Here is a 15365-nt window from a genome sequence, read left to right as displayed (position 1 = left end):
CATTGTAGTTTATATAGTGAGTTATAGACAAACTTCCGCTATTGCTTTGTTTTTTACACCCTTAAGCTTTTTCCGGGATATTTGTCTCCGTTCCTTTCAGTTTCAGCAGATCGTAAGTTGGTGGGCTGTCTTATTACAAATCCTATTGTTGTGAATGTATAGAGAATACCGAAACTGCGCATGCTATATAACAAATCACTTAATAAACACATGCTTAGTTTTCCCTTACCCAAAATAAAAGAATACAAATATATAATTTATATTTGAAGCAATAACTTTGTGATTTTCCATTTTATAATTAAAATATAACTTTGTTTCAAAATCACTAAAAATATTTTATTATAACTTAATTATAATGTCTACCGGTTTCGAAGCTGACCGCTTCTTTTTCAAGAAAAAAAAGCACTTAGCTTCGAAACCGGTAGACATTATAATTAAGTTTTTAATAAAATATTTATGGTGATTTTAAAACAAAGTTATATTTCAATTATAGAATAGAATTATCTTTGAGAGAATATAATTTTATGTATAAAATTTAAATTATTTTGGATATGAAAATATAAAAAATAATTTAAGGAAAAAAGGTATTCATAAGTATAATATATTTTGAAAAAGGTTATATTAATTTAATATGAGATAATTAAATCATCGTTACATACTAAAAGTTAAGAAAAAAATGTATTCACAAGTATAATATATTTTTAAAAAGGTTATACTAATTTGGTATGGGATAATTTCATAATCGTATTTACACATACTAAAAGCTAAGAAAAAAAGCTATTCATAAGTATTATATATATTTTTATAAAGGTTATTTTTATGTTATCAAGGTTTCATAATCCTTGTTTTTAAGTTTTTTTCTTAATATTATTTGTCATTTATAAGAATATATATAAACCCAGAACTAAAATGGTGACAAGGCAACGTTTTGAATTGAGCAGGTAAATATTCCAATAAATAGAAATCCAGTTCATACGTGTAGAAATTAGATACGGCAGAATAAAAACATGTTTACATACCAATATAACACGCAAATAACACCTGCAAAACAAAATCTTAAATTGACAACAAAGATATATTGAAGACATATTACATTACAGGAAAACATCATTTTCATTTTGTTTTTCGTTATGTTAATAAATTATTGTTTTTCACTTTTGTAAAACGAGAACATTTTCATTATTGCGGTATTTTTCAAATTCGTTTAACCCCTATCCTCACTCAATGGTGCATAGGGCACTGCATTATATAAAAGCAGAATTATTTTGATCGTAAATGGACGAAGAATAGGATTTTAGTCCTTTCCTATAACATTAAATAAGTATTCGAGTGAAAACAAGCAACAACAACAAAAATACTTTCTATGGAATCGCACCCTAGACCTCCAACGGGGTAGCGTAACGTGCTAACCACCACACTGAGGACGCGGACAAAATCATCACAGTGTTAAAAAGGGAATTTAATTTGATTTACCATATCAGGAAATTTAAATATTTTTAAATTTATTTAATTATGGGTGAGATTTTCCTCTGGGTTAAATACTTTACCCTATAAGTCTTTATGTAGAATTTATGTCAAAAGCTCTCGGACCGTCTTTCGTTGACAAACAAAAATTAATCATTCGGGCATTAACGAATCAGGTTGTTTTTTCGCATCACTCAAAGTATATCCTCAGCTCATTACGTTCCATTAAATTAATGGCGAAACTAGAGACGTGAAATATTACTCATTATCATATTCCTTATAAAATAAGAAAAACAGCTTTGGACACATTGATTTACTCGAGACTGTAAAAATTCTTTATGGTAACTATAAAATTAAAAAGTGCACAGATATCCTCTTAATATTTTTTCATGAATTTTGATATTTATAGATTATACACTTGTATGAAACCAAGTTTTTGAGCTTATTAATTTAAACACAACTAATTTCGAGAACTGTGAACATATGTTTTCTTCGACAGGTAAAAATACAAAAGTGTAATGTGACAATGTTGGAATTTTAGTTCAAAACTTAAAATTTTAACTGTTTTTAGAAATATCGACTCAAATTATTAAATGGTGTTTAAATAGTTAAAAGGGAATTCAATGTTAATTTATATCTCAGATGTGTTCCTTTAGAAATGTAGGTATTTAGTACAATGGTTAATAAATATGCCAACCTTATCATCTTTATAAAATTCATTACGAAGATAAATATTAGCAAAATGGTGTGCCCCTATTTCGCTGTATTTTCAGATTACATTTTGAAAATTTTCCTCAGCGCAAACTGTCTCAATTAATATCATATAGAAGGATATTTATTATCCTACGGCTCAGTGCATAACTCATTTTCATCCGTAAATAGCAATTAGCCGCGGCAATCCAAGCGTTCTGAAGAGTCCTCTTGTATTTTCGTATCCTCGCGCCAGTCTCCAGAAGAAAACGTTCTTAATTGGAATTTATTATTCTGCTAACTAGCAGGAGGTTTTTTCACTCTCACCTCCTCCGCATTTCTTGTATTATTATATATATATATATATATATATATATATATATATATATATATATATATATATATATATATATATATATATATATATATATATATATATATATATATATATATATATATATATATATAAATATATATATATATATAGATGTATATATATATATATATATATATATATATATATATATATATATATATATATATATATATACATAAATTTTTTGAGTTTGCACTCAAGTGGTGCACCGCGATGGAACAATGCTGTGTTAGCTTGACCGTTGATTACATAAAGGGAACGTGAACAGCCCTCAGCTTCAGATTCTTGGGAGTTGGTGATGAAATAAATATGATATAATAAATATGAAATATTTTAAAGACATTACGGCTATATTAGAAAGGAAATGGAGGTGGAAGGTGGAAGAGAAATGGAAAAATAAAACTGTAGCAAAGATAAAAAAATATATAATGAAATATTATGAAAGAAGATATAGCAACCGATTTTAAGGATTCCGCACATAAAAAATGAATACGTGTCAGGTTGTGGTCCCGTGGTTAGTGTCGCGTACTCTTAAGTCAGAGTTTCTGGGTTCAAACCCCTCTACCACAATTTGATACCTATTTTTAATAATGAGCCACTTGGGCTCACAGAAATAGTATGAAATTGAAGTTTACAACATTTTGAGTGTGTCCAAATACTTGGTCACAAAATCTGGATTATCTCCAATTACAGGAGTTATTTTTATATTATTTTTTGTTGTTTTTTTTGCTTTTGTTTTATATACGTAAATGCCCAGACTTCCATATGCTTCTTCATCTTTGATGATATGTCAAAAAAAATGAAGTATTTGTGTCAATAATAAAAACACTAATTTTTTCGTTGTATTTTAAAATGAAATTTTTAAAAAGTAGAATTGTAATAATCTATTACAATCAAATCAGAATATGAGCTAAAAATGAGGTCAGTGTATTATTATTTACCTCTCAGTTCATACGTTCTTGAAAGCAATCGCCTCTGGCTCTAAGATATATTAATATTGGAGACGTATGTTGAGAATTGAACGCTGAAAGTACTAGGCAAGTTTCCCCTTTCGGTGTTCAGAGGCCGCGCGCCGGCAGCCGACAGCCGCTAGTGGTAATGCACATCCGGTTCCGCTCGAATCGCATCACTCTAGGCTGGATTACTTCCGAGGTTAACACTCGACACTTCATACCGTAAATATAAAAACGGCTAGAAAATTGCGATGAAAATATACTCGATTTTTCTTACATACTTATATATTTTTTTCCCCTTTGCTATCTCTAAAAAGAATTAAATTTCTTGTAAATACGTGTTTTTCACCAATGACATTTTCCTTTACATATTGTTATAACATACTACTCGTGTAACGGTGATTTTTGTTATTGTTATTATTATTTTTAAGTATGTTACAGCAATGCCTATTACAATCTAAAACAAATAGTGCGCAAAAGGAAACGATGAAGTGAAGTTTATATAATCACAGCACACTTAAAATATATTTTCTCAAATGTTTTTTGCTGATACTTTGTGTGATATAAAAAATATACAAAAATCATGGTTTTCAACCCCTGCCTTGTTGTGTATATAACATTTGATCTAGTATCACACCAGTCTGATGATGTCGGTTATTACGAATCCCGGTTGCTGGTCAAATAAAATTCATGTGGAAAAAACTACAAAGTTGTTATTTTATTCTAAAAAAAAATACTTAGCCCATCTTTAGTTATTTAGAGGATGTGGCAATCGTATGTTATTTATGTAGATGCCATCTGTCTACGTAATGCGTGTAATCGATTTCTGAATACCTAGCTTTGATGTTGTCTACTTGTAGATATATGTATTGTGTAAAGCAGTGCTCCCCAACCGGTGTGCCGTGACACACTGGTGTGCCGTGAGCCGGACATGTGTGTCGCGATTAATGTATATGACATTCTACAATTTTTCATTATGTATTTAATACACGATGACGAATTATTTTTCATAATATTGTCTGTTTTTAAAATGTAGTATATAATTATTCTCTCTCTCTCAACCCTTATCATTGCACTGCATCATATAAACGCGGTGTTATCTTGCTGGTTAACACATGAAGGAAATGTGATTAGACCTCCGCTTCGGGTACCAGGCCAGGGTAGTATTGAATGAATATTGATTAAAATCATTTATATTCCTCCACCTGGAAATCAAACTAGGGACCTCCAGAACGGTAGCTAAGCGTGCTGACCATTACACTACGGAGGCGGATAATAATTACTACGATTTAATAATTCTTGAATGGTCTATATACTTTGGCTTTTGGTGTGCCGTAGAATACTAGGAAAAATTTTAGTGCGTCGTAGGTAAGAAAAGGTTGCATAGCACTGGTATAAAGTGTGTATTTGTATGTTACTACAATGCGCCCTACAGGAATGTGTGTATAGTGTACACGTATTGGTTCCACATAGTTCGTACATAGTTTGAGTTTTACCTCTCAGTGGTTTTCTCAAAATTGTACTACCTCAGGGGTAACCGCCGAGCGGATGATACAAAGCTTTCGGAGGGTGTACGGGACAATAACGAAATTTCGTGAAAAATTTGTGAAAGCTTTTTGTGTACATATATGAAGATTGAGGCGGTGGCCATTCGTCCATCATGTGGGCCTGAAAAAAGGGTCCCGATTACTTCTCGCGCTCTGAAAATTTTCATCCGCTTATTTGTCGCCACATAAAAAGATTCAAAATAGAAGTAATATACAATTAATTTTGTTTTTTTATTTGGAGATTTAACAGAACAGTTACCTAAACTCATTAACAGTAACGAGTAACACAAAACAGGTGTTTGTACCATTCCAGTCAAAAAAATTCACATGTGTGAGTTCGAGAAAATACCTGGGAGAGGGTCGGGAGGGAGGAAAAGGGGAAAAGGGAAAGATCAAAGCTCAAGTCAAAGACAAATTATACGGCAATAGGGACAGGATATGAAGGTCGACTTACTATGTAAGCGATCTCAGTGCTGACAATGTCGAGTAGAATATATCAAAGCTCCCATATTCATCGTTGCCCAACTGTGATGGACGATAAATAAAGGAACTTTGTTAACAGTTTGTTGTACTCGTGGGAAGCAGTATTACATATTTTTTAACTCAATATATTTTTTCTCCATTACGTTTCTAATATTTGTGTACGAAGATTTAAACACACTCAAATATTTTTGAGTAAGCCGTAAATTTTTTTTTGTATTAAAAACACATTTTTTTCAGGATCATATTATATAATTTCGCAAAGGCTGATAGTTCTGAAATATCAAAAATTGACGTCACAAATACAAACAAAATCAACATATCTCTGAGTCTGTACAAAAACTTTTACCTGTTTCCGTACATTAGCGACGTATCCAAAAAGGAAGACATTACATCCCTGGAAGTAATAAAGCGGAAACAAGCAGACGGAAAACGTGACAAGAATATTACTTTAAAAAATGGCTCTCCCAAATTAGGATTTAAGAATTCACTGGCCAACTTTTATTTCCGTGAGAGGGGCCTTCTCAGGCGGAAAGTGCTGGCGGATCAGGGCGACGATAATGACCTGAGTAATGGAGTGAGATTGGACGAAGATGAGAACACCACCGTTATAAGCTTTATGAGATTTGACAAGGCAGATAAGGCGAGCCACAAGATGAAAAGCGAACTCGTTACGAATTGGAATTGGGATAATGTCAATAGCTCTGCCTATATTATTGATGAAGCAGATGGAGTGTCCATGATTAAGTCAGAAATGAAGCGCAGTCCACTGAATAATATTGTCTCGAAGAATATTACAATGCTGCTGGAAAATCTACTGAAAAATTACGAAAATTCTCAACTACCAACTCATGGGAAAGGTAAAAAATTACTTTTTTTACGCGTCCTGTGAGCTTAAAGCGATTTTTGATATTTTATTTATACAGTGTCAAGTTCCTAATGGGTTTTAAATCCAACTTGTGCGAGTATGGATGTGCAAACATTTTTATTTTTAAATACAGTAAACCCCCCTATAACGTTGAAATATGTACTGTATTATCGGAGGGAACATTGCAGTGAGTTAATGTTTTGAAATTGTATTTTAATTTTAAATATATATATATACATATATATATATATATATATATATATATATATATATATATATATATATATATATATATATATATATTTTTTTTTTAAATATATATATATATATATTTATATATATATATATATATATATATATATATATATATATATATATATATATATATATATATATATATATATATATATATATATATATATATATATATATATATATATATATATATATATATATATATATATATATATATATATATATATATATATATATATATATATATATATATTATATATATATATATATATATATATATACATATATATATATTTATATATATATATGTATATATATATATATATATATATATATATATATATATATATATATATATATATATATATATATATATATATATATATATATATGCCTTGCCTTCATGTAATTAATGCTTAAATGAAATACATAAATTTATCGTTTTATTATTTTTTTTAATTTTTAGGTTTCCCGACGGTTGTCCAAACAAATATTTTGATTAGAAGTATGGGACCAGTTTCAGAACTTGACATGGTAAATATTTTAAAATTCAGAATATTTAATGTGAAGACGGAATTTTCCAACATAAGTTCAACTAATTTGTAAAGAATATTATATTTCACAGATTTATATTATTTATTGTGTAATATTTTAAATAAAAGTGATAAATAGTCATATGTTACAATTTTTACTTATGTAGTTTAGAGAGATTCGTAAATTTAGCAAGGGATACAACTCGATTGTGGGTATTTTTCCAAAAACAAATGAACAAGGGTATTACTACGATAAAATACTATTGATTAAAATTTCGTGTGAATACGTCGAGAATATGAATAAATAAAAGTTGTTATCCGAATCGGGTCCTTAAGTGTAGTATTCAAGATAAAGGATTGTTTTGTATTTCAGGATTACTCTATGGACTGTTATTTCCGCCAGTATTGGAGAGACGCTAGACTGAGTTTTTTTGGTCCTATTAAGTCTTTGTCTCTCTCCATCAAGATGCTTGAGAGAATATGGAGGCCGGACACGTATTTCTACAATGGAAAACATTCCTACGTTCATACGATCACCGTTCCTAATAAACTGCTGAGAATCAATCAAGATGGCGATATTCTCTACTCGATGAGGTAACATAACCATAAAAACATTGTAAATATTTCATTTGTTTCGTTAAAGGAACATGTATTGCTAAATTAGTTATGAGAAACTTATATGTGTTCATATAAATACATTAATAAATATTTCGATATCGACTGTGTTCGTGAAACAAGGTACATATAACCCTAATAAAAAAATTCAAGGGGTACAAAAAACGTTCTAGATTATATTTTTTTGAAATGGTTGAGCAAAAAAACTACCTGTGGGTAAGTTATGGATACGAGTTTTGATATTAGCATATTATTTTCAAAGTTTAACTGTAAATTTGATAGTTAATTGAGGGTTACGCTTTAAAATATATATATGTTAATATTTTAAATCTCACAGCTTACAAAATATGTAAATGATTATATAATTTGGGTCGAAGGATAGTGATCAATTACAATTAAATAATTAGGTTATTGATAAAATTATTATTATGACACTGGATTATTCACCCTACGGATGAGATGTCAATTCAAACTTGTCTCGACTTGATATGAAACATGTATCGTCCTTCCCTTTTTTATGTAAGTCTGAGCAAGATGAAAGATGAAAGTCTGACTGATTCAAAAATAAATGTAATATGGATGTTCAATAATGGGCAGAATGGTGAACGTTACACAAGTATATGAAATATAAAGTGATCGCTAAAGCCAGCCAAATGCCAGATCGCAAGCCCTTGGATGCTCAGACTACCATTTTCTTTCATAAAAAAGGAATAACGATACATATTCCATATCAAATTGAGACACCTGGTTATTGACTATAATTATATACATTTGATCACATAAAAATAACTCACCCTTATTATTTTAGACTTACAATAAAAGCCAAATGTCCGATGGAATTGCGAAATTTTCCCATGGATCGTCAGTCATGTCCGCTTATTTTAGGAAGCTGTAAGTCTTTCAACACTTTATTACTTATAATGCATATCGTCTTTTCGCATTAAAACTGTATAATCCCAAAACTTACTTATTTTACAGGAGAGCGTTTTAAAGGTTCAACGTTTAATATTTTCAATAATAATGACATTTTTAACGTTTATTTCTAGTAACATTATCTCTCTTTTCAAGCAATAAAAAAATATAAATTAATTTTGTTATATAGTAGCCGAAACGTAGGACAGAAAAATAATCGTTTTGAGTTTTAATACTTTTCTAGATAAAATGTTGCTTAATTTTTCGATTTAATTTGAGCATAAATATTTAATCTATTAAATACGATTAAATTTAATAAAAAAATTCTAAATATTTCGCCGTAAAACAATAATATATTACTAAATATTTATTTCATTCAGTACAATTATAAAATTCTTATACTACTATGTAAATAGGGACTAAAACTTTGCAACAAAGCGAGCGTTTGTTGAACTATGCTCTTTTGTCAACATTTAAGAGAATACCAAACGTTACCGCATAATAACTCAATTTCGAATATTTTTGGAAATTGTACACTTTTAACGCGAAGAGGCGATAAGATCTATGCTTAATTCAGTTTTTTTAATAAATGAAATTATTTTCACGGCGTATTGTTCTGTATTTTCCAGATGCATACACAAACCAGCAATTGGTGTATCAGTGGCAAAACTCAGAGAGCGTCACATTTGTGCCCGGTATGACCCTCTCACAATTCGATTTGATGAGCTTTCCCTACAGAAACTTCACTTTCACGAGACGAGAAGGTAAGTTTGTACTTTTTAATCTAAATTGAACCTGCGTAATTTTACAGTCAAACAGCGCGCGCGTCAAATTGAAATATCTATATTAAAATACACGTTTTAAAGAAAACAGATGGGATTACGTTCCAGTAAGTCGTCCAAATGGAAGAAATTACTTAAATTAACAGAAGTAAAAGTTTGAACTCGAAACGTAGAAAGTTACAAAAGAAAATCAAATCCAGCACCGTAATTCTGTGTTTCAACTTTAAGTTATTTAAACACTACCAAGACAAAAAAGTTTACATGTTATTTAATCCCCTTTTAAAACTTTGTTTAACAACAATATTAGTAATCTTCGTTAGTAAAATATATACTCACATGCGCCCCTATGTTATTCCAAGGTCTGAAATGCATTTTATTCTGCAATCCTATGTGCATGTTGGCCTCAGGTCAACCAAAAATCGCAAGTTATTTATATTTTGTGTAGTGTAAAGCCGCTTGTGCACTACACGGAATTTTACCGTCCGGCAGTCGGGTTTTAAAAAATGAAAGCGACTACGACAGTTTGGCGTGATCGAATCAAGAGCACCAATCCGAAGAAAGATAGACAAAAGCACAAGTTAATCCAAGCCAACCATCCGTTTTATATGCTAACTGACCTGCCGGACGGTAAAATTCCGTGTAATTCCGTTTGGTGCACAAACGTTCTAAGTGTATGAATAGTGCCATAGTAGTGACGTGTAGTATTGTTTGCGTACTGATATAGTGATTGTCCTGACGAAGAGACGGGTACGTCTCGAAACCGCCGAACCAAAATATCTGTGAATGGTTATAACATCGCTAATATTTTAGTAAAAAAGATTTTAAAAAGTAATAATGACTCACAATGTAAAAATCACAAAGAAAATGCCATAAATAAAAATGAACCAAATAATCTCCCTCATTATATGTACGCATTTTTAACCCTCAATGTATTCAAAATAATATTTCGTTTCAATATTTCATACAAGTACAAAATATGTCACAAGTAATCTAGAAAGTTCTCAAGATCCAGCTCGAGTTACTTGAAGCGATCCGGTTTATTTGTTTCTCCGTAGTTACATAATGTGATGGATAAAAGCGTCATCAATTTCCTAGGATTTTTCTCTGGAAGTATTTTATTTCATGAATATTATTTTGCTTGCCCACTTTTAACGAAGGCATGCACATTCAATTCATGTATTTATATATTTGGAATTTATATAAACATTTTTGGGACATGGGATTAAGGTAAACAATACTAAAACACAGATAAGATATTTAAAAAAGGTTAAAAACTCAATAAAACTAACACAGGGCAAAATATAAAAAAAAAACAACAAACGGGTTTATTATAAAGACATAAAAAAAACGAAGGTAAGAAGTGTGTTTAAAGGAAACAAACGAGAAAATATAACTAATCACTAACACAAATATCTTTCTATAAAGTATTTTTTCGGTTAATTTATTTTGGATCCCTGATTGGGTTATACAATATTTTGAATATGTCAGGCAGCTGGTTAATTAGATTATAGGCAACATAAGGACCTTACCCTAAACTATATAAAATTAAATAACTTTGTTTTAACCACTTCTTAATATGAAATGGTTAAAACAAAGTTCTTTAATTTTATAAAGTTTATAAAATGGCCACAAAGTATCTGCGAAAAACATTCAAAAAAAGAAGACCTTACTCTAAACTTGGTTATGTTTATCGGCTCCACAAATATTTAGTTATGTCCTCGTGTAGTAAAATGATACATTTCTCTGTTGAAAATCGGTTTGGTTTTGCTGTGAGTCGTTTTAAACATTAATTGAATCATTCTATTTGTAATCTCATATGTTGATAATATATATTTTTTTATTAATCTGTAGGGGATTTCTCGGTCCTGCAAGTGTCGTTCAACCTGTCCCGCCACACAGGGTACTTCCTGATCCAGGTGTACGTGCCGTGCATCCTGATCGTGGTGCTGTCGTGGGTGTCCTTCTGGATCCACCGCGAGGCGACCTCGGACCGCGTGGGGCTCGGCATCACCACCGTGCTCACACTCTCCACCATCAGCCTGGACTCGCGCAAGGACCTGCCCAAGGTGCGCTACGCCACCGCCCTCGACTGGTTCCTGCTCATGAGCTTCGGCTACTGCATCGCGACACTCCTAGAGTTCGCGGGAGTCCATTACTTCACCAAGGTAATTGCTATTCCAGACATTAATAGGAAGGTAGAAGAAAGACAATTGAGATGGTATGGGCGTATAGGACGCAGAGAACCCGAACATGTAGTTAACCAGCCAATAGAAATGGATCTTCCTCGAAAGTTATCTAGAGGAAGAACAAGGAATTCATGGGTGCTGCATAAATGTAACATGATTCGAAGGCATGGCCTAGGTGACGTTGTCCAGAACAGAAGGACCTATAACCTGAGGACGAGGAGAGCTGACCCCAGCAGCCTATAACGATAATAAGCTGGGATGTAGCCAGGAAGAAGAATAAGGTAATTGCTATTCCAGCGCCGCGACAATAACTGCACCTACCTAACAGAATAGGGCAAGAGATGATTTGGCAGATGAACGAGGTATATACGGTTTTCACTTAAAGAACTGAGTTCGCGGAGGTCCATTACTCCACCGAGGTACCTAATTGCTATTCTAGCGCCGCGCTAATAAATAGGGCAATTGTTGATAAGCTTACAGATGTTTCGGCAAATGACCCTAGTTGGATCGAAATCTACCGATTTAGGCTAAGTGCTTTTTTTTAAATCACATTAAGTGTAAACAAGCACCGTGACGTAGTAGTGCGAAACTAGCGTTGCGGATTCGATTCGAGTCAATTTAAAAACGAATTTAAGAAGTATTTATTTTCTATGTTTGGGTGTTTGTAATATGTTTATTAATACACCTTCTCTTTATTAACTATCCTACCTGCAGAAAATCTCCTAAAATATTGGCTTTGCGGGTTATTCTTTTTAAAAAAATCAAAAATAAAAATCATCCTTTTTTAATATGTACGTAAATAAAATTTAAAAAAAAAAACAGAAATTACGATTGATTGCCAAAAAATTATTAAGATAAATTGAAAAAGATTCAACGATATTAATCTTTTTTCTGACCCTTAATCGCGACCAAGTGTTGTTGCGTGAAGCTTTTTAATTTTGTTTTTTAGAGATAAAAAATACTTGTATTCTAATAACATGCACAAAAATTTCAATTCAATAGTATTTTCCTAGGTCTGAGAAGCTCGCTATTAAAATAGAAATCAAGTTGTGGTATAGTGGACTTGAAAACGGTGAAAACGGTGGTTTTCTCGGTGAAAAATTGACACTGATCGTGGTACCACAACCCAATTTTGGCACATTTAATTTTTTTTTGTTAGGTTTTGATGCTGATTATCCATTTTGTTTTACTTTGGTGGTATATTATCATTGTACACTGCTCCTGCAGGTTGGTTCTGGAGAGATCCCGATAGACGACGACGAATGGGAAGAACTTATAGAAGAGACGGGAGGAGATCCATTCGCAGCTAGACAGCTTGCAGCTAGGAGGAGAAGCAGCAACCTTCAGAGGCCATGCGTCATTGTAAGCTGACGTTCCTATTCTCATATCCGCACTAAAATATAGATTATTAAATGCATAAATAAACCAGAGACAATAACCCGCTGCACATGTCATCAGGTATCTTGAAAAATCTTTTAAAAAGTTCTTCATTTTAATGGATAAATATCAGTGTATCGGTGTGATTATTGGCTAATTAATTAATATGAAAAATCACAAGACTATCGGTAGCATTCTTATTGAATTATGTAGAGAAATAAGGGATATATGAAGGTTTAAACTTTAGATATTTTTATAAACGAAAAACTTGCGTTCGCATACGTCATCAAATTTCCGTCATCGAACGTTTCACGACGTCATATGATTTATTATCTGTGGTTTATAGAGCTGTAATAGTAGTAGTGTGGTTTGTTTGTTTACCACTACACTAACATTTGTGTTATACAAATACATCTACCGTCCCACACCCCCCCGGGTGGGGGGTGGACCATAGACATCAGCAAATAGAGCCCCCAATAATTTAGTAATGTTACCAATATTAAAATAACTCCATCGTTTCTGTGACGTCATTCATTACCAACTTACGAAAATAACGTTTTTATAAATAGTTTAGTCTTCTAGGGGTTAAACCACCTTGTAACGATAAGGATCTTGTAGCCCAGTACGTTCCCCGGCGCGGAGTTGGGCGAGGCGCCCCGCGCTCCGGGGACCGGCGGGGCTGGGGGCGGAGGCCGGCTGACGATGGAGCGCACGACGCAGACGGAGCACCGCGTGCCGCAGTGGCGCCAGCTGCTCTACTGCCTCATGGGCAACGACAACTTCAGGAGGCAGCGCCAGCGGGAGGCCGGTCAGTGGACACCATCTAACTAATCCAAATATGTTCCGTGTTCCGTGTCTGTCTGCTGTGCTGGTCGGGGTTGTGGGCATCTGTGTACCGGCCAACGTCGAGTCAGAATCGGATCTAGCTGACTAATTGAACTAAAAATTTGGTGATGGACTTACAATCTTGTATTTATTTAGATTGGCAGTGACAGGTATATTGAAAGCTTTTAAATGTAAATTCATAGTAAAATCTGGATAAAATTTTATATTGTTTCACATTTTCAATAAATTTCGCAACTTAGTTAATATAGGTATTAAATATTAAATCAAGATTATCAAAAACAATTATTATATAATTTACAAAATTTAACTTTGTTTTAAAACAAACAAAAAGATATACACGGATATTACTCACAATAAGTAGTGTCCTTATGGATACCTTACTTTCAAAACATATCGCTCACTCCTTTCAAGAACGTCATAAATAAAAAAACTTTATTTTTCAGGACACCGTTTTTAAAGTTTAAAAATATAACACAATGTATTAAAAATAAATACCAAGCCACTTATTGAACTTTTTACTGTGCAACACATCTTTTTAGGTAAAACCTGAAGGTTTTTTCTCCATTTGAAAAATATTAAATATATATTTTTAAATAATTAAACAATACCTTTTCTTCAAAATGCAAAAACAACATTTTCTGCTCTGTAGCGGGTAAATATTAAGTTAAAAATATGCCTATTTTGCTGTGATATAGTATATTTTCTGGGCATTCCGAAATCATGCACAACTGAAAATTGATGATATTTGATTTATGATGTTCTTGAAAGGAGTGAGCGATATTTTATCAATTAATAAAATCCGTGAAGTGTGAAATCAAGTTTTATTGGGTGTAACCGTAGTTCAATAAAAGTCTTAAATTATATTTAACCTCTACTTACTAGAATGGCAAACAGATTTGGGTCTATTTTTTTTATCGTTGTAATGGATATATTTTGCTTTTTAGCCAATAAGTTTGGCTACCACTTGTATGGTAATGTTGGGATAAGTTCTATCCCAACACCAATAATATGTCTTAATACCTTGTTACTCCTGAAACGCAAGTTCTCAGCAGACGTGTTGTGCGTGTTGCAGAGTCCAGCGAGCACGGCGCCGGCGCCAAGCGGCACATCAACAGCGTGTCGCACATCGACCGCGCGGCGCGCGTCCTCTTCCCGGCCTCCTTCGGCTTCCTCAACCTCTTCTACTGGCTCGTGTACGTCACCTACCAGGAGGACTTCAAGTGGACGGACCCGCCCATACACTCGCTCAGCCACTAGAGCTTACTGGCCAATCCGACCAACAAGTGGCCATCTTTGTGAAGAAAAATACTTATCTGCCATCTACCGAGGACTGACTTCTTCTCTTATTAGAGATCTGATCGTCAATGTCAGCCATTCGATGGAGCGAAGAGTACTTTACACATAATTGTATAAATTGACATAGGTTGTGGTCCAATTTGAAAGACGCCTGCTGCAAATGTGGATGTTTTGTGTTTTTGACG

At 32.7% G+C, this 15365-nt stretch overlaps 1 protein-coding gene across 1 annotated transcript; it reads left to right on the top strand.

Annotated features, from left to right (window-relative positions):
* The first annotated feature begins 3446 nt into the window (after positions 1–3446).
* Positions 3447–15206, top strand: LOC148308404 (gamma-aminobutyric acid receptor subunit alpha-2). Its single transcript, XM_088261701.1, has 11 exons — positions 3447–3451; positions 3568–3705; positions 5751–6370; positions 7100–7167; positions 7540–7760; positions 8590–8672; positions 9323–9457; positions 11327–11640; positions 12889–13023; positions 13657–13846; positions 14957–15206. The coding sequence occupies exons 1-11, from the start codon at positions 3447–3449 to the stop codon at positions 15139–15141; spliced, it is 2094 nt and encodes a 697-aa protein (XP_088117827.1). The 3' UTR covers positions 15142–15206.
* The last annotated feature ends 159 nt before the right edge of the window (positions 15207–15365 follow it).

Source organism: Brachycentrus maculatus, unplaced genomic scaffold (genome assembly GCF_059751285.1).
Source record: "Brachycentrus maculatus isolate JH-2025_06_01 unplaced genomic scaffold, ASM5975128v1 h1tg000166l, whole genome shotgun sequence".
In the NCBI taxonomy this organism is placed as follows: Eukaryota; Metazoa; Arthropoda; class Insecta; order Trichoptera; family Brachycentridae; genus Brachycentrus; species Brachycentrus maculatus.
Note: the sequence above shows the minus strand (reverse complement) of the source record. Positions and strands in the feature narration are given on the sequence as shown.